The sequence below is a fragment of the Procambarus clarkii genome, chromosome 47, assembly GCF_040958095.1.
Source record: "Procambarus clarkii isolate CNS0578487 chromosome 47, FALCON_Pclarkii_2.0, whole genome shotgun sequence".
Taxonomy (NCBI): Eukaryota; Metazoa; Arthropoda; class Malacostraca; order Decapoda; family Cambaridae; genus Procambarus; species Procambarus clarkii.
Window position 1 is genome coordinate 22,628,538 of NC_091196.1, and position 26,736 is coordinate 22,655,273.

A 26,736-nucleotide genomic window follows, 5' to 3' on the forward strand; every position below is an offset into this window, starting at 1 on the left:
AGGAAAGACTGCTACCAAAATATACTAATATATATATATATATATATATATATATATATATATATATATATATATATATATATATATATATATATATATAAATATATATATATATATATATATATATATATATATATATATATATATATATATATATATATATATATATATATATATATATATATATATATATATATATATATAAAATGTGTGTGTGTGTATGTGCAGAAATAATATTAATAAATCAATTAACATCGTGTAGTGTACTCTATATATCAAAATATATTTCTTTGAAACGCGTATCATTCACTCAAAAAAATGTTTTCTACTTTTATTACAAATTCGCTACTTTTAGACCGTCAGCTCGCTACTTTCAGCAATTTGGATCTGGTAACCCTGGAAGCGTGAGGGAGCAGTGTGGGCCAAGGCGTGGGAGAGAGTGGTTACGTTAAGTTTTGACGCTGTTTATACCTACTTTGGATACTCCTGCCACGATGGGGGATGGTAGGTAATACTCTCATTAATATTTCAGAGACGCCACGACAAAAAAAAAAGTGTACAATTTACGGATATTATCGTAAGGACATTTGGCATGCCGTGTTGTTGATAAAATGTTCCGGAGCGTTTTTAGCAAATTTCACTACATAATTTGAAATAATCTATTTGTTAGGCTAGGATATATTGTAGTATAGGATAGGTAGGTAGTAGTATAGATCTGTAGATAGGATATACTGTACATTATTTTTCAGTAGTAGGATGAGTGTATACGAAGTGTTAAAAGGGCTCTGTAATGCAGCTTGGGGGTCGTTTTCGACTCTGGAATGCCGGGCGGGACAGAAATGGTTGGGCACGTTTCATATCACCTAATGCTTCTGTTCACCTTCACTTACTAATTAATAAATACGTACTTGAGTTAGTCGGCTGTTATGTGGTTGCATGATAAGCAAATAAAACTGTAACTAGCTCACCACATAGGTAAATTGTTTAACTGTACAGTATTTATTAATTTTATTTATATATAGTGTGTGTGTGTCTCATATATATTATATATATATTATATAATATATATATTATATATAATATATATATCATACTATATAATTTATATAATATATATATATATAATATATATTATATATAAATATAATATATAAACGAAGGCACATTGGGTTTATGAGGGTACATAGCATTGATGTTTTTACATTCTTGTAAAACCACTAACACACACACAGCATTTTGGGTAGGTCTTAATCTAACAGATAATGTTTAAGCATTTTAACAAGTACATTGTAAGAAAATTTGACAAAGATTAGTAGGTACATTAAAATTTGAGTTATTAACAGGTACATTGTAGCATAATTTTAGGATTATTTCAATGTACAATGCAGTAAAATATGTGTTCAACCTAACAACCATGATATAAGATAACAATGATTACAGTGGTGAGGTTATATGGCTTAGGTATAAATATTGGGTGATTAGGTAGCACTAAATACAGTGCAAGTTTAAAGCACTAGGTAGGAAACTATGAAGATGAAATTGGGTACTTTTTGGTTTTATTTTTGAGCAAGGCAAAAGTTTGACAGCTTTTCAATTTGTTAGGGAGCGAGTTCCATTAACTAGGTCCCTTTGAGTAGTGTTTACAGATTAAATTCGACTCTTGGCATATCAGAGAAATTTTTTTCTGGTGTGGTGATTATGGGTTCTATTACATCTGTCCAGGTAGAGTTTCAGAACAGGGTTTACATTTAAGAACAGGCTTTTGTAAATGGCAATGTTGGAGTTATTCACATTGTTTAGCATGTTTAGGAATTTAAACAGGAATTTAAATGGGGCTGAGTGTTGTCTGAAAGCAGAGTTTATTGTTCTGTTAGCAGTTTTTTGCTGAGTGATGATGGGCTTGAGGTAGTTTGCAGTGGATGAACCCCTTGCACAGATACCATATGTAAGATAGGGATAGATTAGCATTTAGTATAGTGAGGAGAGCAGAGTTTGGAACATAATATCCGATTTTTAGAGTATATCAACCCTTTTTGAAACTTCGTTATGTGTTGTATGTGGGTGGTCAAGTTGAGTCTCTTGTCTAAGTATAGGCCAAGGAACTTTCCATCAATTTTATTGCTGATGTTAACATTGTCTATCAGAAGCTGAATTGCAATTGTTGATTTGTTTCCAAATAAAATGTAGTAGGTATTTTCTATGTTTAGTGAGTTTGTTGGTTGACTTCCATAAATGGATTTTTTTTTAATGCATCATTTGCAACATTAAATAATGTGTGTGGGTTGGGGTCTGAGTAGATGAGTATCGTCAGCAAATAATATAGGTTTAAGAATGTTAGAGATATTAGGCAGATCATTGATTTGTATAAGAAATAGGAGAGGTCCTAGGATGCTGCTCTGTGGCATTCCTACAGTTAGTGGTAGAGTGGGAGAGGTTTATGTCATTAATGGCAAGATATTGGTGTCTGTCACTAAGGTAGGATTGAATATAGTTCAAGGCAAGGCCTCTGATTCCTTAATCACCATCACCTAGGGCCTGACAGCTGAATGAATAGCACTTCAACTTCTTAGTCCCGAGGTTCTGGGTTCAATCCTGGCGGAGGCGGAAACAAATGAGCAGAGTTTCTTTCACCCTGATGCTCCTTGTTTGCCTACCAGTAAATAGGTACCTGGGAGTTACAGCTACTACGGGCTGCTTCCTTGGGATGTGTAACAAAAAGGGAGGCCTGGTTGCAGACCGGGCTGCAGAGACGCTAAGCCCTGAAATCATCTCAAGATTACCTTGTAAGGAAAAAAAAAAAAAAATTTATTTCAAATTTATATCAAAAGAATGTGTACAAAGAACATGAGAGTAATGTACAATTGTGAGGACAGGAGTTACACTTGCTAATGAAGTAACTACTTCACAAAAGCATTTGATCAATTCATTCCTACTCATTTAGACATTCTGCTTCATCAAGGTTTAATTTTAGCTTTTCTATCTTCTTTTAAGAGGTCTCGCCTTAATGACCAAAGTGTCCTATACACATTATTCTGCCATTTTCCAGGCATTCCTAAGCATTTCCTATAGGCAAATGAGACAAGAATACCCCCTTACAGATGACATTTAATGGAGTGAAACAAATGACAAATAATGTGCAGATGTTGTATGGTGCCATACAACTGAAAATAAATAAGCAGATCTCAAGGGACAGCTGCACCTCTGCCTTTACTTTAGTTATAAACTGTATAACAAAATATAAATACTGTACTTGCTGTTTGGTAAGGAACATACAGTGGTGGCTTTGTAACTTTCCTGTTTGTGGTAGCCTAATTATAGAAAGCACAAATAAGATCTTAATCAAACTTCATTGTATGTTTAACATTGGTTTTCACAATTTATCTGTACACTATTTATTTAATCATAATACTTGTACAGTAATCTAGTAATGGAACACTGCTTGCATTTCTTTAATATAAAATTTTGCTCATTGGAATCAATTTTGTACTGCCTAACAATTTTCAGCACTGGATTATATTTATATAATATTATATTATATATAATATAATATAATATAAAAATATGCATGCACTTCATTTTTGTAGTCACTAGCATGCATAGCATTTTGAGCAGGTTCTTGATTTTAATATTCCTTGGAATATGACCTGCGAAGTCGTTTAACAACCCAGGTACCCATTCAATGCTGGGTGAACTGAGGCAGACAGTTAAGGATTGGCTCCTAGTCAATCCTTTCTGGCCAGGATACAAACCCAGGCCAAATTGCTTGCGAAGCTCGGAGCGAGTATGTTACCACTGCGCCACGGTGGCTACACAGTGGTAGGGAATATCCCAGTCCCAGGGGAACTAAGAATATCCACAGGCTATTCTCTGTTGTACAGAGAATAGCCTGTGTACAACACCTTAATGTACAGGGTGTGTGGGGTGCACAATAATTAAGTGCAGTAACTGCCACAAGTACTCCTGTAACTCCTTGGTTTTTTCTGGCAACCCTCTTGCTCTGATTTAGTTACTACTAGCACTTATTTAGTCTTGCCCAAAATACTGAGGCACCCCTATTGCATAATACTGTACTGTGCTAATTCTGTAAATATAGTCCCCCTGTTGCATGATTATTTTAACCGATTTTAATCTTGCCTGGCTTACAGAAGAGATTATCCGGCGCCGATTGATGATCGATGGAGATGGCACAGGTGATGCTCGTGTAATGATGATGTTCATGAAGCATTTCATAAAATGGTGTTCAACAGACGATTCACCCCAAGAGAGGTACAGTATATACAGTATTTTCTTTATTATAAGAGCAAAACAAGGTTTGCTTCTGAATGTTCATACTGTCTGAGCTCGCTTATCCGGACTATATGGGAAGGCTCCTGACCAGATAAACCAGATATCCAGATAAGCTTCACCAATAAGCATTGGTGAAGTCCAAACAGACCATATTCACAATTTTTTGTACCACAAACATAATGTTAATTTCTACACACTATAAGTCGAAGTATAATTTACAATGGAAACTTCCCCTTAGTTTGTCTTGTTTGATACTGTAGGTTTTTAAATGTGTAGTTCTTGAAAATTTATGAAACCTGTTATCTGGATTTCTGTCCAGATATGGCAAAGTTTTGCCAGAAAGGTATGTGGAGGTGATTTTGGCTGGATAACCCAAATATTTGATTTGGCAGGCTTTGGATAAGAGCTCGTACAGTACTGTATAGGATATATTGTCATTTTTTAGGGTATTGTTAAAATATTTTGCAGCCTGCATTGACTAGTGTTGTTTTGGAGAAAGTGGCAGCATTATGATGTCAGGATAAACTGGTGCATGTACAGTATAGATAAAAAAAGGTAAATATGAATGGGGAAGTGGGTTGACCAGTAAGGTAGGTGAACAGATCAAATGGGAGATCTGAATGGGGTAATAAAATATGGTTAATATTGGGGAATGTGGCAGTGTACAATAATTGCAAAATTGATTTTGATGCTTGTGTGTGATGGACAGGGTTCATTAGGAATTTATAGCATATCAAATGTTGAAATACTTGCCTTTCTTTACTGCTTTTACTTTATTATAAAAGTAGGAAAGGTAAAATCCACAATGATTTAAGTGACTGAAATGGAAATTGGAAAAGACAGAGGCACGACCAAAAGAATTTTTAGTCCTAGAGTAAATTGTTAAAGGATAAAAATGTATGGTACAGTATATCAGTGTACAACATGTACAAGAGTCTGTTTAACTCTTAACCTGTTGGATACATAAGATTTTTCTAGGGAATGATGCATGGCTTTGAGCAGAATGTAATGTTAGGTACTGTACTTCCATGTGAATTTTAGAGGCACAGTGCAATTGTAAGGCCTAGCAGTACCAGCACAAAAGCACCAAGGTGTTACTGAACAGGCTTCACTAGAAAATGACTATACTTTTTTAGAGATGCAGAAAACAAATACAGTAAATACTTGGGACCTAAGATACAAAGGACATTTCATTATATTAAATGTTTGATATTTAATTTTTTTTTATATTTAGCCAGAATCAACACGATCGTCTTCTGACACAACTGGCTGCTATTGAGCATTCTTCGTTAAAATGGAGATCGATTGTCGATATGAATCGTGAAGAAATCCAGCACTATGAGCTACTCAGGTACTATAATGTAATTAATTCTCGTGGCATTAGTTTTGTTGTAGACTATCTTTATTTCTAAAAATTCTATATTTTTTGTGCTTGGGCAGGTATAATCTATTTAGGTTGTCAGTGTTTTGCTAAATTATTTTTTTTAAGGTGATTGTTCCTCCATTTTGCACAAGCCCATTGCTTGAGGTGGCTTTTGCTCAAGAGATTTGTTTAACATTAACTTTCTTCATCTCTCTTATGTCTGCCATATGTCTGTGTGTGTGTGTGTGTGTGTGTGTGTGTGTGTGTGTGTGTGTGTGCGCGTGTATACATACTATAGGCTTGTATCAAGGTCTCTCCCCCAGATGTCAAACTAATGTCTTTTCCTGGAATGTTTTCCCGAGTTGCCTAACTCATGGGTACAGTATCTATTTATTGATGGGTGAACAGAGAATGAAACTTGTCCAATTTTTGTCCTGCCTGGAAATTGAACCTGAGATTCCTGATTTTGAGTCGAGAACATAGCCATCTTAACTACTGTATACTGTATTGTCCATCTCTATTACACACTATTCCTGGTTCCTGGGCTGGATGAACCATTAAAAAAAAGGGTGTTTGATCTACTAAATCACTTATCCTGTCCACATAGACCTGTACACCCACATTCTATTTATTCTTGCTTCAGAATTGAGTTGACATGCCTAACATGTTGCCTGCAATTAACTTTTATTGGCCATGTTTTTCATAACACCTTGAACCAAGGTAAGATGACCAAGGATCTAGACTACAGTATTTCATAAAAACAGCATTTGTTGTAGAGCAGCAAAGGAGTTCTTTCAGTTACTACACCTTTCCTGTTTTTTTTTTTTTTTTTTTTTTTTTTTTTTGTCCAATCTTCATGTATTGCTAATGATTTCCTACTTGCTTGTTTTTTCCTGTGCATGATTTTGTAATTTCTCATTCTCTGTAAGAAATTGTACTTGTGTTTTTGACAAGTGAATTCTTTGTCTAAAGAGCAAGTGTTTCTTTTTTAAAGTTAGCTTGTTTTGACAATATCTTTAGCAAACGGGTAGCCCACACAACACTGGCTACAAGACATCCACTTGTGCCAAAAGTTCATAGTTTTATCATTTGTTCTCTATTATAAATATATATTATGGAAAGAACCCCCATCCCACAACTATTACAGTATATCTGTACTCATTATACACTCTACTCATTATATTTTTTAGAACTATTATACTTTAATTCATATTCCCAGTACTGTACTCGTATCACTTTTAACTCGTTAAATTTCCTGAATTTGTTATTATTTGGTACATTACTCTTTGCACTCCCTATATTCTATGACTTCATTTTGCTGTAATGTACATTATTTTCTGAACTTTGACATTTTCATAATTATTGTTCTTGCATTTATTATAATCTAGATTTGTAATCTTGACTGATTATGCACTCTGTATTGGTTATGCTCCTTATACACATTAAACTGTACTGTACCCCTGTACTCCTTTTGGTGTGTGAACTTTCTATACTTCCTGAACACTTAAACACTCACTCATTATGCTCCCTAAACGCATTACAGTATCTCCTGTACTCCACTATTGTCCTCACTGCCTTAGTCACTAATACCATTTATTCCAGCAGGTTCTCCAATATAGTACAGTATTTTATAAAATGTAAAATTTCACTTAGTTGTCTTCAGGTATGTGATGGAAACATATTTGCAGTCCAGTACTGTAATAGCATTTATCAAAATATTGAGTTATTGTATGGCATTTTAATATTTGACTAACAGGTACTGATTGGTATACACATTAAATTATAATTTTGTGTACTACTTGTTCAAAATATTCAGAGTACCTGTATAGGGTAATGCTTAAATTGGGACATTAGTATCATAGGGGATTGGAGATGCCTCCCTTGTTTGGCCATGACCTAAACAGATTTAGTAATTACTGCCTGTATTTAATTTTTCTAGAGAGGAAACAAACACAAATGTAAAAGAAGCATGCATTGCAATTGGGGCAGCCAAACAAGAACTGGAGGAAGCTAGGCAGGTGAGACGAAACAGATTGGAGTATGATGCACTTGCAAGGCTAATAAAGGAACATCCCCCGCGCTCCGACACTGCCAATAAGTTGGCACACTTGACGCAGCAATTGCATTCTTTGAAGGTGAGGATTTACTGTTAATATTAACACACATTATTGTAATGAACTAATGCTGTAGTTGATTATGCAGTCGAGAGATTTTATTCCATCTGGCTGGAAATGGAAATCTACTTACTGTTGAGCCTAAGTTATCAGGTCCCACATTGGGCACCAGAAGTGAAATTCTACTCCACCTGGCTGTGGGGAAATTTACTGTTAAGTGCTTTAGCCCCAAATTGGCAAGCCAGATGCGAGCTATTTCTTCTGGGTTGACTTTAAACACACAGGCCCCATGCAGGGAAGCCTGATGTGAAATTGGCAATCTGGAAGGTGAGAGGCGTGAACAAAATGCCAGAGGTTCAGTACTACGAATGGAGGTGAAGACCAGGGTAGTTTTCACTTCCATAATGTAATAAAACCTTTTTCTCACTGGGTTATTCACTATGCAACTCACCCACAACGAATATAGCAGGTAGTGGATGGGTCCTCGCACCAATATTTATATAAAGGTGATTGGGGTTATAGGCTGGAGCCTGAGCCAGCTAAAGTCTCTCTTAAGGTCAATTAGAATGTGATATAAAATGGGGCAGTACTACAGAATGAGGAATGATAACAAAGACAAGTGTAATTAGCAAAATATAGGTTTATTCAATAAATTTAACGTGTCACAACACGTTATTCAATAACTAACACAATAATAATGTCGCTTCAAATCTTTTGCAGTAGTCCTCCAGGCCCACCACCTGTTAGGTGTAAAGAGAGACAAGGCCTCAACCCACTGGACAGGGCATCAACATCAGTTAACTAACTGGAAACACTCCGTGCACACTCTTGGCAAAAAATCAAAACGCTTCACCAACACTTCAACATATGTTGACGTGTCATTCATCTTTTATGCTTACCTACAGTGACTATGGGGAATGAGGTTTAGCTCTATATGCCAGGCCTCCTAGCCATTTATACCTGGCAAACTGATTGCCCCTCTCAACATTATTTTAATCATATTTTTCTTAATTTTGTGGCTTCAATGACCTATTCCTTAATTGCATTCCACATGCCAACCACTCATACAGGGAATGAGAACTTCCATCTATCTAAAATTGCTTGTCCAGCTCCCTCTGATGTTACCCTTGCCCTACCTCCTTTTTATTTAAATAAACTTCCTTTGTTCACTTTGTTTATTCTACTCTGGATCATTTATGTGGTGATCATATGCCCTTTGTTTCTTTAAGATTGTGAAGATGAGTTCCTATAAACTGTCCTCACTGGTGAGCCCTCTCATTTCTGGTACAGTACTGTACTAATCTGGTTGCAAAGCACTGAAACCACTAGTTGCAAAGCACTCACATTTTATCAACTGTGGCTATTCTCAAGCTAAACTAAATTTATTTCATCCTAAACCTGCATCCAACACATTTAGCACTGTGCTCTGCCTTCCCTTCATATCTGAACTCAAAACTCTTTATCAATACCCTTCATCCTTTTGACAGACTGAGACTATTAATTTGGTACACACACTTCTGCTGCTAATGTTGTTCAACACACATACTGTTGCAACTAAAGAGAAAAAAGTGAAAAAACACTTGGTGAAACATTCGAGAATAACGAATTTAGTATTTTGTACATTTTTGTTTTCTATGAATCTTTTTTTTCCCCATTCTAAATCTCTGGATATTGTCCTTTACATGCAGCTTGCTTTTAATGAATTTATAATAAAAAAGCCTGGATCTTTTTACATTTGTCTGCTACCCTTTCTCAAAGTTCTTTTCTGCCTCTCTCCTCACTATTGTGTATTTGTTTCTTGCTTTTCTGTAGTGCTGGTATGTTTGAGGGTTAAGCCTCTTTCTATATTGTACCCATTTTCTCGTTTTTTCCATTCTGGCCCCCACCTCTCAATTTGTTGAACCAATCCTGTTTTCTGGCTCTGCATCACTGTTTGATATAAATTTGTTGGTGCCTTTATTGTATATTTCACAGAATTTGGCATACATCTCATTTACTTCTCTAGCAACAAGGCTTTCCAGTTAAATTAAAGAATTTGCAAAGTTGCCCATAGTGTCCTCTCTTAAAGTCAAGTTTCTCAACTATTTCAATTTCCTCATTGTCTTTTAGATTTTATATTGCATTGCATATTTAATTTCCAACAGGATATGGTCACATTATCCATAGGGAGGGAGGTACTGAATGTGAAATATCTAATTTTCTTTCCTGTTGAATATTAAATCCAGTATTGATGAAACATTGCCTTCCCTCATTCTCGTGACCTACTTAATGTAATGTAATATCCTTAATTTCCAGGATGAGATTTACAAATCTGACCGTCCAAATGTCCTGCGTTCTTGTTTCATTGGCCTCCTAGTCAATTGCTTTCAAGATGAAGTTCCCCATTACCAACAATCTTGATTTATCTTTATCTGCTATTAATATAATTTCTCATGACGATTATGAGGCCCTCGCATTTGTTTAGTTCCTCCTTTGTCTGTGCTGCTTGCTGGTGGGCTGTAGGCATTTAAGATTATTGTATCAGTTTTGTCATCTTGATTCCGAACCTACAATGCCACGTGAACTTTTCTTGGTGTGTCGAGTATTAACTCTTACCTTTGGGTTCTTTCACCAGCACAGCTACACTTCCGCCTTTCCTAGTTTTTTTTCCTTCTCCAAACTGAATATAACCTCATTTAGAATATTTTAAGTTTCCTATCTGTTAGTGCGACAGTATCTGGGACCTCAAGCTGAATTATCTTTTTAGTTCCGTTTTTTTTTTTTTATTTTGCTCCATCTATGTTGGTGTATAAAATTTTTAGGAACATGTTCCCTCTCACTTTGACTTTTACAACCCCCTTCCTCTAATGATTTTCTTGGTGTGTTTTTATGTATCATTTCACAGACTCTTTCAGTCCCCATCACCTTATAGAAAAAAGAATGTCTTTAGTCTCCATTTTAATGTTTTGCTTCATCAATGTTAAATTTAACTTCTGTCTTCCTTTGAGAGGTCTTGTCTTAATGCCTAGTTTTCCCATCCTCATCCTGCCGTTCCCAGCATTCCTAAGCCTTCCATCATTTTTCACTCAATTAAGTGTCACCCTTAAGGTGAATTCTTGTCTCATATTTGCCTATCTCCCTAATATTAGTGACATTTTCCTTTGTCGTGAGACCTTCTGACTTTTTTCCTCTTCTGCTCTATCCTAGATGGTGTTTCCTTTTCTAAATGCCAAAAAATTATGGGATTTTATCTGCAATTTTTTTAATATGTACTAATTTTCTGTTGGTAACAGTTCATTTCTAATTGCTTGTCTAATGTCTGCTTCTTGTTAGTCATATCTGATTTTGATTTCCATACATACTTCCTTGATTTTCTTTTATTTCCTCTATACTTTTCCAGTCCTTTATTAGCCCCTTTTATTTGAGCTTTCAATGAAGAGTCTCTTGGCCCAATTCCATGTTTGCACTTTCACCATATGAGTATTTTCCTGTTTAATTTCTTCAAATTCATCCATCCTTATTTTCCATACCACAATTTCTTCCACTAGTTCCTTGATTTGTGCCTCCTGTCTCATTACCTTATTAATCAAGCTGGTAATTTCCTTGCTTTGCTGGAAAATACTTCCTTTTAAATTACAAAACTCATTTGTGACGTTCATTTTCTTGATCTAATTTAATTACTTTTTTCTTCATAATTCTTTAGCAAGTCCTCAATAATAACTAACCTGCAAAGGAAACCTCCTTTCATTGTATCTTGTGCCGAGAATCCTTTGAGACATTTATCTATTGTTGTTGGTATGAAGGGCAGTAACAGGACTAAGCCATATGTGCCCTGCCAATCATCTGTTGGTGTGTTGTCCTCCCCTGTGGTGGTGGCGGCTCTGTTAACACTTTCGTGTGTGTGTGCGCGTAAAAACCATGTATTGTAACTTTATTTGATGTATGGTTCCATTTCTTACAGTCAAAGAGAGATCAGCTGGAAGAGAAGGTTGGCTTACGTCGAAAACAACTACATGTTCTTGTTACTTCACTGCACCAGCTGAAGCAAACACTGCTACTAGATAATTCTCCATCACGAGACAATGATCCATGCATTTTTGAAGAAATTATAGACCTGACAGCACCACCGCCCACTGTAGATTTAACAGCTTCATCCATGGAAACTTAGACTGGCAACAGTTAAATAAAGTTAAGGTAAAAAAAAAAAAACTTATGCAGTAGTTTCAATGGCATTTAAAAATCCATGTCTAAGATATAGGTTCATTGGCCTACCCATGCAGAATAAATTTGAGAAGTCATTTTTCAGTTTGCAGGTTAATAATGTTTACAGTTTACTTTTACAACTTTATTATGAAAGCGCCTGTGTTTCACACATCTTCACCTTTCAGATGAATATTTAACTGATTATCTGCCATGCTAGGCCCAATGCAGTTGATGTATTGCAATAAAGTAAAGAGTTTATATGCAATCCACAACAGAAAATGACGTAACAACGGTCCAGCCAGACCGATATAACAAGTTGTATAATAGACAGTGGAAGAGAAAACAATACAAGGGTAGAAAGATGAAAGGTATGAATACAGAGAATTACTTGAAAGAAAGTTTAGAAGGTAAGGAAAAGGATATAAAGGAAATCTGCAAGATGCCAAATAGAATGTCTGTCTAGTAATAGAGAAAAAAAGGTCCTAGAGAGGGCAAAGCTAGGTCAGGTCACATTTGTCAAGAAATGTGATTCAGACCTAGCTTTGCCCCCTCTAGCCTTTGTCTCTTGATACTAGACATTCTCTTTGGCATCTGGCTTCTTGCAATTTCATTTTATCCTTTTCCTTCCCTTCTAAACTTTGATTCTCTATTTTTTTCCATTTTCCACTTATTCTTCCTTCATATGCTTATTCTTGCACTCGCCATGCATCTGTCTCAGTCCCTTAGATGGTTTTCTCCGCCATGACTTTATAGTGGTCCAGGATGGACTCAAACATCCATTGTTTCTTAATCTTCTGTTGTGGGTTAGATATCTAGGCCTAATAATATACACAAATCTGAATAACCTCATGAACTAGACTATTTAAATGAAATATTGATTTTTTTTGTATTTTCAGAATTACATTTTTTAGCATTTCTTTAACTAGTTTAATCATAATTTTCATATTGCATATGTCTTTATATTTTAACTTTAAATGTTTAAAGTAAAATGTTAAAACATTATACTGTACATAGTGTTTAAACATTTAAAGCCTATTACAAATTTATAGTTTAAATTACTAGTCCAATTAATTTCTTTTACAAGAAAGAGGCATTATGATCACTGTACAAAAGTAATGGGAATCTATAAAATTGATAGGAAAGAATTTGACCTGGAACTTAAAGAACAAGAGGTCATAGATTTAAATCAACTAAACAAAGCTGTTGAAGAAATAATAAATTCACTTTTGCAAACAGAGGAAAATGGCTGGAACAAGTTGGTGGTGGTGGAGGCCAAAGCTGTTATAGGACACCATGAGCACAATCGTAGCGCTCATCCTGTAACTACACTTAATTAAAAGCTAATTAACATTTGTATGGTTTGACTGATCCTTGAAATAAACTTGAGTAAACAACCACCTTAAGAGCTAGATTTCCACTCTTGGCATTGCAAAGTTCTACATGTGTATTATTTAAGGTTTGTTTCCATATCTAGTCTACTGTTGTGACAGGCTTCTAAGAGTTCCCATAGTGTTTGGAGTCTTGTTCGGGTCATTGGACAACCTGTTGTAGGGAGTACTTGCCCTAGGTAAGAGGTCATGGATGTGTTGCCTGGGGCATAAAAGGGGTAATGTATTGTGGTAAAAGTTTCAATAGAAAACATTTGCAATAGGACTTTTTCCCCCCTCTTAAACAAATTCCTCTTACCAATTCAGGCAAGTTGGAGTCAGTACTGGGGAAACGGGAAGTAAGTAATTATCAAAAGGAGGCACTAAACAGGGGGGAAAAGGGAAACTGTCACCACAATAGCAGATGGTTCGAAAATGCTGGAAGGAAGATCATTTAGGGCAACCAGGAATTTAGTGCTAAGAACATTGGCTTGAACACCTTCATATTGTTTAAGTCAAAATGAAACCGAATCTCAATTTAAATAAATGAGTAAATAAAATTTAAATAAATAAAAGTGTGGTACATTGCAATGATCAAAATAATGTAATTGGGATACAATATTCTATCTTCAGGTGATTTCATAGCCTTTTCTAGGTCAAAAAGAATGGCAACAAAGGTATTCACAGCAAAGATACATGTAGACCTCCAAGTCCATCAAGATATCAGTTACTTGCAAAAGCCAAATTGAGAGGCAAAGATGATGTAAGAACCACACAAGATGTACCATGTGTTCCAAAAATTTGCAGACAAATTCAGGGCAATGGGGTGAAAATCTTCTGGGGAAAGTCCCTCGAGTACTGGGTTTCCGAAATGGAAAAAACAACTGCCTCAAGCTAGTCCTCGGGGACTGAGGTCACCTCCCAAGTCCAGTTATAGGTGTTCAGCAGATGCTTAAATGTGCATGGAAAGAAATAACTAAACATCTCATAATGAATACCAGTTTGAGCTCGCTGCTATAGAACTGTGGAGGGCCAAGGCAAATTTAGAGAGAGAATGTGAATCATTATTGGGGGGAGGTAGGTGAGTGTGAAAGTCCAAGAGCTAGATTCAAGAAGGGTTTTTCGAGTAAGGAATGGAGGAGGAAGATGAGTACCAGAGTTAACGGATGGAAAAATGCAACCCAATTTGTTTGCAACCTATGCAGGATATGCCACGATGGAACCATGGAGATTAAGGACAGGCGATATGTCGTGAAGAAATTTACCTGCAGTCTTGCAGATTTTCTAACAGATCTGAAGGAGAGGGGGTTGTCAACAGTAATCAGGGAGACTTTAGATTCCAACTCTCATTTCTAGCTGTATGGATAGCCCTAGGGGCCACTGCACTTTCTTTCTGAAACAAAATAAAAAGATTCAGGTGTTTGTCAGCATGTGTCTTCCAAGCTGCACACTTAAAGCATACAGCCCAAGTATTCTTAATTCCACCTAGGACTTCCTTGTGCCTTGGAATATAAAGCAAGGAATAGAGCAGATGACAGCAACTAATAAGGATGTCATGAAAAAGGAGGGCATGAGGGAAAAGTAAATCGAACATGTTGGGAAGAGCTGCATGGAGGATGAAAAAGATTCCATTTCTCCTTATTAAACCTCCACCAAGGGAGAGAGAGAATGCAAAGAAAAGAGGTTTACAAGGATGGGGAAATGATCACTTATGGAGGTCATCGAGAACATTTCATGTTATCTTGCAATGACTTCGGGGCTCAATGTCCCTACAGCCCAGTCCCCGACCAGGCTGGGCTGCACCCTGGCCTGTTAGTTATACATAAATGGAGCAGCAGCATGGCTGAGATTAATACATGAAAGGGTGAGAGAACATGAGACGACCCAAGTTGGCTCCCCAGAATTCAGGAGATGATGGAGAAGAGAGGACGAAAGGCTCTGAAAGACAGCCTCCGGTATTTGTCAGATCAGCCCCAGTTGACATGATAGTTAAAACTGCCCAAAAGGAGCACAGGTTTCAGTAATGAGTCCAAGAGGTTTTTGATGTCAGGAATAGAAGAGGAATATGTAGGGGGACTCATGAACTCACCTAGGGGCTCCTCCCCCTACCCTGGTGCCCTCAGCCAAGAGAGGACCACCCCAGGAAAGAGCCAGGATTCCCTCTTTCAGCCAGGAGGAAAAATTTCTTTTCTACAGGAGGAAAGGAACCAGGATTTCTCTCCAGCATCAAAGATGCTGGAGAGAAGACAGGCATCTCTTCACAAGGCAAGGGAAGAGCTGTGCCCAGGTAGAACCCCCACAAAATAAAAGGCACCAGACCCGAGACAGGAAAATGCTGGGTCAGCTGCCTTTACTACCAAGGAATTGGCAATCCCCAGAAATAACCACACAACCCCCAATCTAAGGAACCAAACACAGTTCAGACTTAAGAACCACAGAAAGGGGTGGAAAGAAACTTTGTTCACAACCCTAGCTAGGCCAGAAGTGAAAAGCCAAATGCTCCTAGACACCAACAAAGCCAGCCTAGCACTTTTAAATGGTCAATAAACTGCATAAGATTAGGTCAATAGGAATAACAGGTAAAGTAGGGTGATGACTATTCAATTTTCTCTCAGATTGCAATGTAGTACAAAGTACATATTGTAATACAAAGCAGATATTGACAAACAAATGTATGTGTACTTTGACAGGGGTAAGAGACTGCTAATATGGTCCTAATATACAAAAAAGGTGACAGGCAAGAGGCCCTGAACTAAAAGCCAGTTTCCCTAACTTGTATACCATGCAAGGTGATAGAAAAGATCACAAGGAAAAAGTTTGTAGACCTTCTGAAGGAGGAGGAGTTTTGTAACACCACCAGCATGGGTTCAGGGACAGAAAATCCTGCCTCACAGGTTTAATAGAATTCTATGACCAGGCAACAAAAATTAGGCAAGAAAGAGAAGGGTCAGAAAGCCTTTGCCACAGTACCCCCATAAGAGACTTGCAAAAGTTGGAGAAATAGGCAGGAATAAAAGTAAAGGTGCTCCAGTGGATAAGAGAGTATCTAAGCAACACGAAATAGCGAGCAACTGTGAGTGGGAAGACATCAGAGTAGCGAGATGGCATTAGCAGAGTCCCACAAGGCTCTGTACTTGGACGCATCTGATGTATTTATGATATATGTAAACGTTCTTCCAGAGGGTATAGACTCGTTCCTCTCAATGTTTGCTGATGATGCAAAAATTATGAGAAGAATCAAGACAGATGAAGATAAGAGACTACAGGACCTGGACAATTCACCTGGACAAACTGGAGAAATGGTCTAGGAAATGGCTGCTAAAGTTTCACCCAGTAAGTTTAAAGTAATGAAATTAGGTGAAGGGAGCAGGAGGCCAAACAAAATGTACCCTCTGAGAGCTGAAATCCTGCAAGTCAAATAGAAAAATATGGGGGTTGATATCACACAGAACCTGTACCCCAGAAACCCACATCAAAATATCAGCAGCATGTGCTCAATTGGCCAACATCAGAACTGCCGTTAGAAACTTGTGTAAGGAATCATTCAGAACCTTGTAAACCACTTATGTCAGACTAGTCCTGGAGTACGTAGCTCCAGCCTGGAGCTACGTACCTAGTTAAGCATAAGACAAAGTTAGAGAAGAGTCAGAGGTATGCCACCAGCCTAGTCCCAAAACCGAGAGGTATGAGTTACGAGGAAAGGCTATGAGAGCTAAACCTCACATCCCTGGAAGACATGATTACCACCTACAAAATTCACCTACCTTACCACCTACAAAAATTCACAGAGGAATTGACAGGGTGGACAAAGAAACTATTAGGCATGGGTGGAACATGAAGAGGACACAGGTGGAAACTGAGTACTCAAATGAGCCACAGAGATATTAAAAATAATGTTTTTCAATGTCAGGGTAGTTAACAAATGGAATGATGAATAGGCAGGAATGTGGTGGAAGCAGACTCCATGCACACTTTCAAATGTAGATATGATAGAGCCCAATAGGTTCAGGAATCTGTACACCAGTTGATTGACAGTTTAGAGGCAGGACCAAAGAGCCAAAGCTCTATCCCCACAAGCACACCTAGGCAAGAACTGCCGTCCTTATTCTCACAGCAGATATTGAGAAAAATACAAGTCACAGCCTCGTGTCATCCTTTTGCATCTGACAAAAATCAGTTTTAATGTTACTTCTGTAGAAGACAGAAAAATTACAAGCTAATATTAATCAATTTTTTGATTGGGCAGCAGAAAATAACATTATGTTTAATAGTGATAAGTTCCAGTTACTTAGGTATGGTTAAAATGAAGACTTTATCAAAATAGAGTAAAAAAAACACAATCAAATCTGCCCATGATGGGAAAGCAACATGTAAAGGATCTGGAAATAATGTCTGGCAACCTAATATTTAACCAAGCAAACATAACACCAGCTAGAAAAATTATATGATGGATTACCCTTCAAATCCAGGGATCCCATCACAATGCTCATACTGTTCAAATTGCTTGTGCTGTCCTGCCATGAGTACTGCTCCATACTTTGTTCTCCCTTTAGAGCAGGAGAGATTGCCAAAATAGAGGGAATAAAGAGAATATACAGCACACATACACAATAAAGCACCTAAACTATTGGGATCATCTCAAAACTCTCCAAATGTACTCTCTAAAAAGGAAACACAGATACTAAATATTATATACATGGAAGAAACTGGAAGGCCAGATTCTGAATTTGCACAGTAAAATAACAACATACTGAAATGACTTATGGAAGGAAGTGCAGAATAGAACCAGTGAAGAGTGGAGGTGCCATAGAGAAGGTACAGAGGTACAGAAGGTACAGAAGGTACAGAGAACACTATATGTACATCAAAAGTCCATGGTTGTCCAATAATCTCCTAGTAAGTATAAGAAATATTGCTGAAACGAAAGTGGAAATCTTAAAGAAAAAACTAGACAGTTTTCTTCAATAAGTGCCAGACCAACTACGCTGTAGTGGTTATGTGGGCTGTTCAAGCAACATCCTGTTGGACCAAGCTCTTAAGCCTGGCCCTGGGGAATAGAACAACTTCCAGAACCTCATCCAGATATCATAATACTGCAACAGGAAAATATTTACAACTGGTGACCACCTCTGAATAAAACTACAATTCCAGAACAACAGCATACTCCTCATGCACATTATACATAGAGCAGAACACATGATCTGTTATCCTCAGTAGGGAATGCAGGGTATGATAGGGGAGATGAGGTGTGTACAAAGAGTAGTTATGAAGAATAGGGGCACATACTTTCCACAGGTTTAGTCCCTATTCCCATGCAGAGCAGAGCTAACCCAAAACATGCAATGGCACATGCAGTACAACTGAAGCAAAGTTATATAAACAAAAACAACTCCATCTGCCATATATTGAGTGTATACAGCACTCATTTTTAATTGGTAAAAGTTTGTTGTAGAAATGAAGTCTTTCAATGAAGCCTGAACTATATCTTATTCCTTACGTTTTCTTTTGGTGATTTTATCAGGATGCCTTACACGTTCATGTCTTAGCACGTTAGCATACAAAGATGCTCTATGTGAACAAAACCGACAAGAATATGGTTTCTCCCCCGTGTGAATCCGTGTATGAATCTTCAATCTTGCACTATTCTTACAGCGGTATGAACACTGCTCACAAACAAATGGCTTATCATGAGAAGCAGCATGATTAACAAGATTTGAAACATTAGTTGATTTATAAAAACATCTGCCACATGTGTGTGTGTTTCTTCTAATGTGTGAATGCATGTGACGCTTTAAAGATCCTTCAAGCAGTGTTCTGAAAGGGCATAAGTGACATGAAAGAGATTCTTTTTTAGTACAAGGAGGAAGATTACTTTTTTTAGATAATTTGCTGACATCGGCACCAGATGATGGACGCTTATGTTGACAACAGGCATGCTGATTAACAGTTTGTAGACTTTTTGACTTGAAACAACAAATATGGCAAACATACACATTATCAATTAAATGAATTTTAATATGGTCATATAGTCTACTGTACTGACTGCATCTGTAAGTACAAAGAGTGCAAGCAAAACTTTTTTCTTTTGAATAAATTTTTCTATTTTGACTTTTAAACTTCCTACTTTTTGCATACTTATCAAGTATTTTTTGTGCAATACTCTTATTAAGTTTTACTGAAACATATTTAGAGGATTTTATAGTTTCTGTAGATTTCATTCTTCCTGCATTCTTAGAAGCCAAGGTAATACATGAAATGTTATCACCAAAATCTGAATTTGAAAAATGACTTTTTGTGTAATTACTGCTGTTCAATCCCAGGGAGTTTTGAGAAGAACACCTGAAATCCTCTTGTGATTTATCATAATCAAGGCTGGCATTCTCTGGAATCTTTGGTTTCTTTTCTGCGTTCGCCACAACCTATGGGATAAAAGTAGTACAAGATACCTTATTAAAACACATGAAAATGTAAATTCAATATCAATTAGACCAATGATTCCCAACCTTTTTGAACTTGCAGCCTTATTTTCTAATACCCATGACCCACTGCCACACTTTTATACTTGAAAAAATTGCCCCTAATCAGGATGCTTACTCACCACTGTGACATCGAGTGTGATAAAGAGCTGTTACTTTACTTATAATAAGACGGGAGAGGGGAAGAAGGGGAAAAATGGGTCCTACGCGCCTTGCCCTTTGAAACTTTAAGCTTGTTACACTCGCCTTCAGTGCCCTCTCAGCTCGACTCTTATGGATGTGGCGGGAACTATCACAGCCCACTGTTAGGAATGCAGACTGCTTGCTGACACAGTCCAAGAGACTAGAGACTCATATGCAATGACATCCCCCCACTATATTGTAATACACCCTAGTGTATTCAAATGCAATATGTCAGAATTCGTTATTAACACTTTCAAGGCAGGAGTAATTCAAGCTATATCCAAATTTAACATGGGTTTACTGCAATAAATGATGTACAGTATACACTTCTTTATTAAACTAAATAATTTAGGCCACAGTGATGTCGTCTCGAGTCTTCAATCTCTAGAATTGAATAGCTTAGCTTCTTGGCTATGCTATGAAATCACATAGTCCACTAAAACATCAGTCAAATCTTCCAGGAAGCCTATCTGGGCTACCTGGAATCATGAAAACACTTGCTAATTCGAGGATTCACATTTATTTTACTAGTATTCTGAATTTAGGTTCCGCGACCCACCTGATAATGTGCCTAGCCCGAGTGTGTCCAGCCAGATAAGATACCCTCAGATGTTGAAGTGCTTCTACCACTCCCACACTGCATTATCAACACTTTACACCTTAGCTTAGCAACCACAATTATAGTATTAAATAACACCTGAACTATCAAAGGAAGTATACAAAGTCTTCGATCTCATCAATTATCTAAGATACAAATAATTGTTCGAAATATTTAAAAATAAAATCATCCCCTTTTCACTGTAAACAATATGCAGTGTTTGAATTCTTGAACTACATTACAGTACTTAATATAGTTTTTATGTTAAACTAAACTGAGATTTGAACTCAAAAAGGGTGGTTTAATGCTACTGAATTCTAACCCTTATCTAGTTAAGGGGGTGAAATGAACCTCTAGAAATATTAGACATAGGTATTTATGAATGGAAGTACAGTATACAGCAGAACCTCAGTTTTCATATTTTTCGGTTCTCGAGCTCAATTTCTTCGAAAAATTTGACTCGGTACTCGAGGTTTGCTTTGGTGCTCAAGTTTATTGATACACGTATGGGCCGACTGAGTGCGTGGCATGCTTCAGTTCACCAGTGTCTCCTACCTAGTGACGACCACGCTTGAATTCTTTGTGAAAAATTTCATTGTTTTTGTACTTTTTTGGTTTCTGAACATAAAAGTCCTGAATACATGTCACACCATGGGTTCCAAGAAAGTCAGTGGTAAAGTTCAACCTTACAAAATAGAATGACTATACAGTAGATGAAAAACAGAGATCATTCATAGCGGGACAATGTGATGTCTCACGACAGACGTGTTAAAATATAGGGAAAAACAAGTGTCTATAAACAGATTCTTAGTAAAACAAGCAAGCAGTGAGCCACAACCAGGTCCTAGTGGTATGCCTGTAAAACATGAGAGTACCCCAGAAATGTCATCACTGTTGTCATAATGGAAGGGGACTCTCCTTCCAAACACACCTCTCCTCCTCCTCCCCCTTCCTCACTGTCTTCCATATGCTAACAAGAGTCCTCAATAAAGGCTAGATATACATACTGTAGTACAATATGTAAGTAGTAGCATGTAAAAGTTGTATTTTTAAGTTAATATTTTTGGAGGCGTGGAATGGAGTAATTTAATTTAATTATTTCTTATGGAAAAATTCGTAATTTTCTGTTTTCGAACTGTTTCTAGGAATGGATTAAATTTGAAAACGGAGGTACCACTGTGCATCCGTGCTGTATCATTAACGTCAATATGGCAATAATATACCATAAAAAACAACACATCATGAACTATCAGGATGCTAAAAGCATCTTTAAAAAATAAAACTTAAGCTAGAAGCGTAGAAAATCTGCAGTTATCAAACACTACAACTACATTGACCGGAATCTATGACGTTTCTGTAATTTACTGCAAATTGTCAAGATAAAAATATAAATTGAGAAATGCTAAATTTCTTACATGTCAGGTCACACCCACATCTTTTATATTTACAGCCAGTTAGCCCTGCATTTGCTGGATCTGATAATAGCCTTTACTGCTAAGTTAACATCTTCAATAATGTCCTCTCTCATATTTGTGTATAAATGTTCCACAACAGTATGGGTAGGACCTACAGTATTCTTTAAAATTCACTGAAAGAACATTAAGGATAAATATGAATTAGATAAGTGAAATCCAGCCATTTCTTATGGAGATAAGGAAACAAGCACACATACTTAAAAAATTTTAAGGGTACAAATTACATACCTTTCTGGACCGGGTTCTGTAGTTGTTCAATGATGTTTCGAGCAAAGTTACTTCCTTGGAATTTTTTTGTTCTGGATTTCTTCCAATCTGAGAGCCATAAATTGCTGCAGACTGAGACCTTGAGCCTGAGGAGTTTGTCTGCATTTTTATTATCTTTGACTGTCCTTTAATTTGCTCAATTGGTACAGATGCTCGAGATGGACTAGTATTTGATGCAGTGACACTATTTGTATACCAACTGACATTCAGACGTTTTAATGCTAAAGGCACGGATTTTTTATTATGTACATTACTGTTAAATTTATTTATAGTTCTGATCTCATTCTTTTCATAACTGCAATGATTAACAGCATTATCTGTTTCTATAGCATGTGCATTTACACTAGACTCTGACCCAGAAGACTCCTCAGTCCTCTGTAAATTTGTAGTGTCTTGAGTAGTATTACTATTCTGCACAGCCATACTGCTTTTAGTCACACACATATCATTATCTTGATGTTCATTAATAATGTATGTAACCGACGCGCTCAAATGGAGATCATCTTTGAATAACTGAATTTCACCCTCATTTTCTGGATAATTGTCATGTGGGATCTTATTTTCTTGGAAAAAGGTGCCCACGGGTATCTCATTTTTGTCCTTTAATGTGCTGTTAGCATAATTGGAATCACAAATCTCTCTGCAGTGGATGCAATCACCATCAATCTTTGCCTGTGGACACAATTCACCACTTTCATTCTTCAAATCTATCTCCTCCATTATACTCTGAAAATTGTAATGCAATTAGTATAACTATATTTTATATTATATAATTATCAATATTTCTAGTTAACCTAATTTTCTAATTGTATTTAGAAAATAAATTCAAGTACAAAACTGTGCTCACCTCATCAGCAGGGTCCACATCAGAGCCGGCGAGTGTTTGCCTCATATTTACTTTGTTTTGTGGTTTCAAACTTGTGTGCTCTCTCCACAGCACCAAATCTTCATGACTATTTTCTCCATCAGCAATGGAATCCACAGGCAACATTTCTTCCAAGGATTGTGTGTGTGTATGTGACCCTACCAAGCTCATATCCAAATTTGGCAAAATACACATACCTGGTGAATCTTGCATGCTATCTTTGAAATTTCCATTAATTTTAAAAGCATCCTTAATTGCAACTGAAGGTGAAGGACCTTGTCTAGGTGAATTATCCTCTATGGCAACTGCAACTGATGGGCAATGTCTAGGCAAATTGTCCTCTATGGCAAATGAAGTTGATGAACTTTGTCTAGGTGAATTATCCTTTACTACAACTGAAGATGATGGACCTTGTCTAGGTAACTTCATTTGTGTAAGCTGTTTGACTTCTGTGTGTTGACTATCACAATCTATTATTTCATTGTTACTTTCTTCTTCTTGCTGGTCACTTGCCGGAATGACATTTATCATGTTTGATTTCAGATTATACTGTATGTTAGAGTGAGGTTTGGGTATCTTTACCTCTCTATTTACTTCTACATCTGCATTACTGACTGTGTGCTCAAAGAGCCCTTTCACTTTAAGAGCAGATGCAGTACGTAAAACATCAGCAAGATTTCTTTCCAAGATGCCTATTTCTCCTCCATACATGTATGATAACAAAACTTCTAAATAAGCAGATTTAGTATCCATTAAAACAATCATTGGATGATTGCAATTAAGTTTAGCAAAAATATCTTCAAAATAGCTACTACAGGTTGCCAAAACAATCCTATGAACTGGGAAGAAACGGCCTTCACACATTATTGTGGCATCACAATACTGTTCCTGAAATAAAAACAAAAATTGAGGTAATGGCAAAATCAATGAAATTATTTTAATGCTTAAGACATTTCTATCCCAAATATCTATTTGACTGATAACCATGGCATAGGGTGTAAATAAGTGTGCCTAGCCATCTTCCTTTCCCTTGGAATCAAACCTAGAACCAATCAGTTATAACCACTGTGATAAAGGACACCAAGTACAGTGCACAATGTAATCACTTTAACGTGATTATCAATGAGAAAATTAATTTTCTCACCGATATATCACTTTATTGTGATTTCATTGTGCATTTGATGAGAAGCATTGCAAGTAGAACTACTGCACCATAAGCCAGAGTGCATGGGTGCAATGCATGAAACCCTAATTGGGCTTCAATTGGAAGCCACAGGACCCTCTAGAGGATTCAGTAGAATCAAAGGTTGCATTGTGTTTGACCATCTCGTGGTGTAGTGGTCTAGGGCATTTGCTTAAGAGTATCAAGTGCATGGGGTTGAATACTCCTCGTGGCTCATACTGATTTTCTCAGTAATACAGTATGTATTACTGATAACTGTACAACAACCTGTTGAATAAAATGATCACAAGTCATGCCTGGCCCCAGGCTGGGCTTATGGAGTAGAACTTCCAGAATCCACTCCAGGTATACATATCTAAAATTATTCATAATTGTGTGAACAAGATTCAAACATCTTTAACCTGAAAATATTTTTATACTGAAAATTATAGGCATGTAGTATAATGTGTATACAGTCCTGTACTGTAATATATTTTTTGTCTTCATTACCTTTTTTCTGATGTTGGAGAGCATGCGCAGGATACAATTATGGTGGTCATTCCACCGAAGGAAGATCGTCTGGTCTGCCATGACTGCTTCACTATACCTAAAGAAAAAGAAAATCTTAATAATTACCCAAACTAAAGGATTAAAGTGCTGCAGAACATACCATAGTAAGTGATTAAAAACTGTAGCAGAAGCATTAGTGTAAACTACCATTAATTCTTACACTGCTCCAATCGCTACATGCAATTTCTTCCTGTGAAAAATCGCCATATGCAATTGATCCGTGTGGGGTTTTCAGTTCGGTACATTTTTTTTCAATGTGTACCACGATGTAAGACTTATAAATAGCTTAGCATCTTTGAGGTTAATTAACCCTTGTACTGCTCAACACAGGCAGGGCTGTTCTTGTTAATCATCCATAAATTGCACAACTACTGTTGGGGATGTTTCAAAGTCCCAGCCAAAATTTAAAAGCCTGTAGTGTATAGTAGTCGTTGTTTGAGGGGCGACAACGCTCGAAAGATCGGATGCACCCCCATAGTGTAAAGGGGGCAACCAGATGATGCTCAGGGGGGTGATAGTAAACAGCTGCCATCTTGTAAACATCCTGAGTAGGCCACATTGGTGGGAAGCCTTCAGTTTGCATCGAGCTACTGTGGCTGACGTATGACCCTTTACCTCGCAATACCTCTGTGGTTCACTCTACAGAATCGTTCACTTCATTTCAATCGCAAGTGAAGTAACTTGATAATAATTATGCACAGGGACTCAGGTAAGTAATATGACATGCATTTAACAAATCTTTATAGTGTCATACTTTTCCTGATATACCTAAAAAAAACAAGAGTAATGCCAGTTTTTTTTTTTTTTTTTTTTTAGAGATATATACAAGAGTTGTTACATTCTTGTACAGTCACTAGTACGCGTAGCGTTTCGGGCAGGTCCCTGGAAAACGATCCCCTGCCGCGAAGAATCGTTGTTACAACCAAGTACACATTTTACTGATGCGTTAAACAGAGGCTACAGTTAAGGATTTGCGCCCAGTAAATCCTCCCTGGCCAGGATACGAACCCATGACAAAGCGCTTGTGGAACGCCAGGCGAGTGTCTTACCACTTCACCACGGAGACTGTGTAATATATATATGTATGTATACATGTACATATATGTACATGTGTGTATGTAACATTAAAAATTGTGTAACTTCCTTCAAAAGATTATCACTTGCTTAGCTAAATGAACTCTGGGGTTCAGTTCCTTAACTTATTATGTGCCTCTGTAACCCTTTCCACCACCCACGGTATGGGGTGCACAATAAAGAAAATGCAGAAATTGAATTGAGTGAGTTTACACGAGCCTGTTTTAAATCATGACTGTATGTAGGTAGACGTAACAGGATGCACCCTCCAGCAACGCCTGTTGCTATAGAAGTCATGTTGCACACGCCACTATGAGGGCGAGTGTGGCCTCACAATACACTAACCTTCCCTGGGTACATTTAACAATTGTAAAGTGCACTTAGGCTAAACGAATGCCGTCTTTCCTAATGCCATAATGTGTGTGTGTGTCTAACACCACCACCACAAGTGTTGCGACGGTTTGCATACGCAATGGGTTCATTATGTGGCTTCACTTACATTCGCATTTTAAATACACCAACAAATAATAACTCCATTTTCAACTTGCCAGTCTTGTGTGTGATGGTGAGAGAGGCAAGACTCCTCCTTAACTGTAGCGTGGCCTCTCGCCAGGCAGGTGAAGGTCTATGATACAGGCATAAATAGGTAAATACTGCCAACACAGCAGATGTCAACAGCCTCTGGGCAAGGCCGAACATTTACACTGGCGGGCGGCGTTCATGCCAATTATATGGCTGTTAAGTTGAAAATTG

General features: G+C 37.2%; 2 protein-coding genes across 4 annotated transcripts; one reads left to right on the forward strand and one right to left on the reverse strand.

Moving 5' to 3' along the window:
- The first annotated feature begins 348 nt into the window (after positions 1 to 348).
- Positions 349 to 13,298, forward strand: thoc7 (THO complex 7). Its single transcript, XM_045749681.2, has 6 exons — positions 349 to 504; positions 4,146 to 4,266; positions 5,522 to 5,638; positions 7,590 to 7,785; positions 11,705 to 11,937; positions 13,183 to 13,298. Exons 1-5 carry the CDS (start codon positions 495 to 497, stop codon positions 11,909 to 11,911), a joined length of 651 nt encoding a protein of 216 aa, XP_045605637.1. The 5' UTR covers positions 349 to 494; the 3' UTR covers positions 11,912 to 11,937; positions 13,183 to 13,298.
- Positions 12,074 to 26,684, reverse strand: LOC123762907 (zinc finger autosomal protein). Of its 3 annotated transcripts, XM_045749679.2 has the most exons (6): positions 26,532 to 26,684; positions 24,850 to 24,946; positions 23,160 to 24,065; positions 22,274 to 23,038; positions 19,618 to 19,732; positions 12,074 to 14,706 (listed from the first exon to the last, which is right to left on the reverse strand). In XM_045749679.2, the coding sequence occupies exons 2-6, from the start codon at positions 24,928 to 24,930 to the stop codon at positions 14,684 to 14,686; spliced, it is 1,890 nt and encodes a 629-aa protein (XP_045605635.1). In that variant the 5' UTR covers positions 24,931 to 24,946; positions 26,532 to 26,684; the 3' UTR covers positions 12,074 to 14,683. The 3 variants fall into 3 exon arrangements, with proteins under 3 accessions (XP_045605635.1, XP_045605633.1, XP_045605634.1); XM_045749677.2 differs by having other exon boundaries at positions 12,074 to 19,732; positions 26,532 to 26,669; XM_045749678.2 differs by lacking the exon at positions 26,532 to 26,684 and adding an exon at positions 26,329 to 26,487 and having other exon boundaries at positions 12,074 to 19,732.
- Between the last annotated feature and the right edge of the window lie 52 nt (positions 26,685 to 26,736).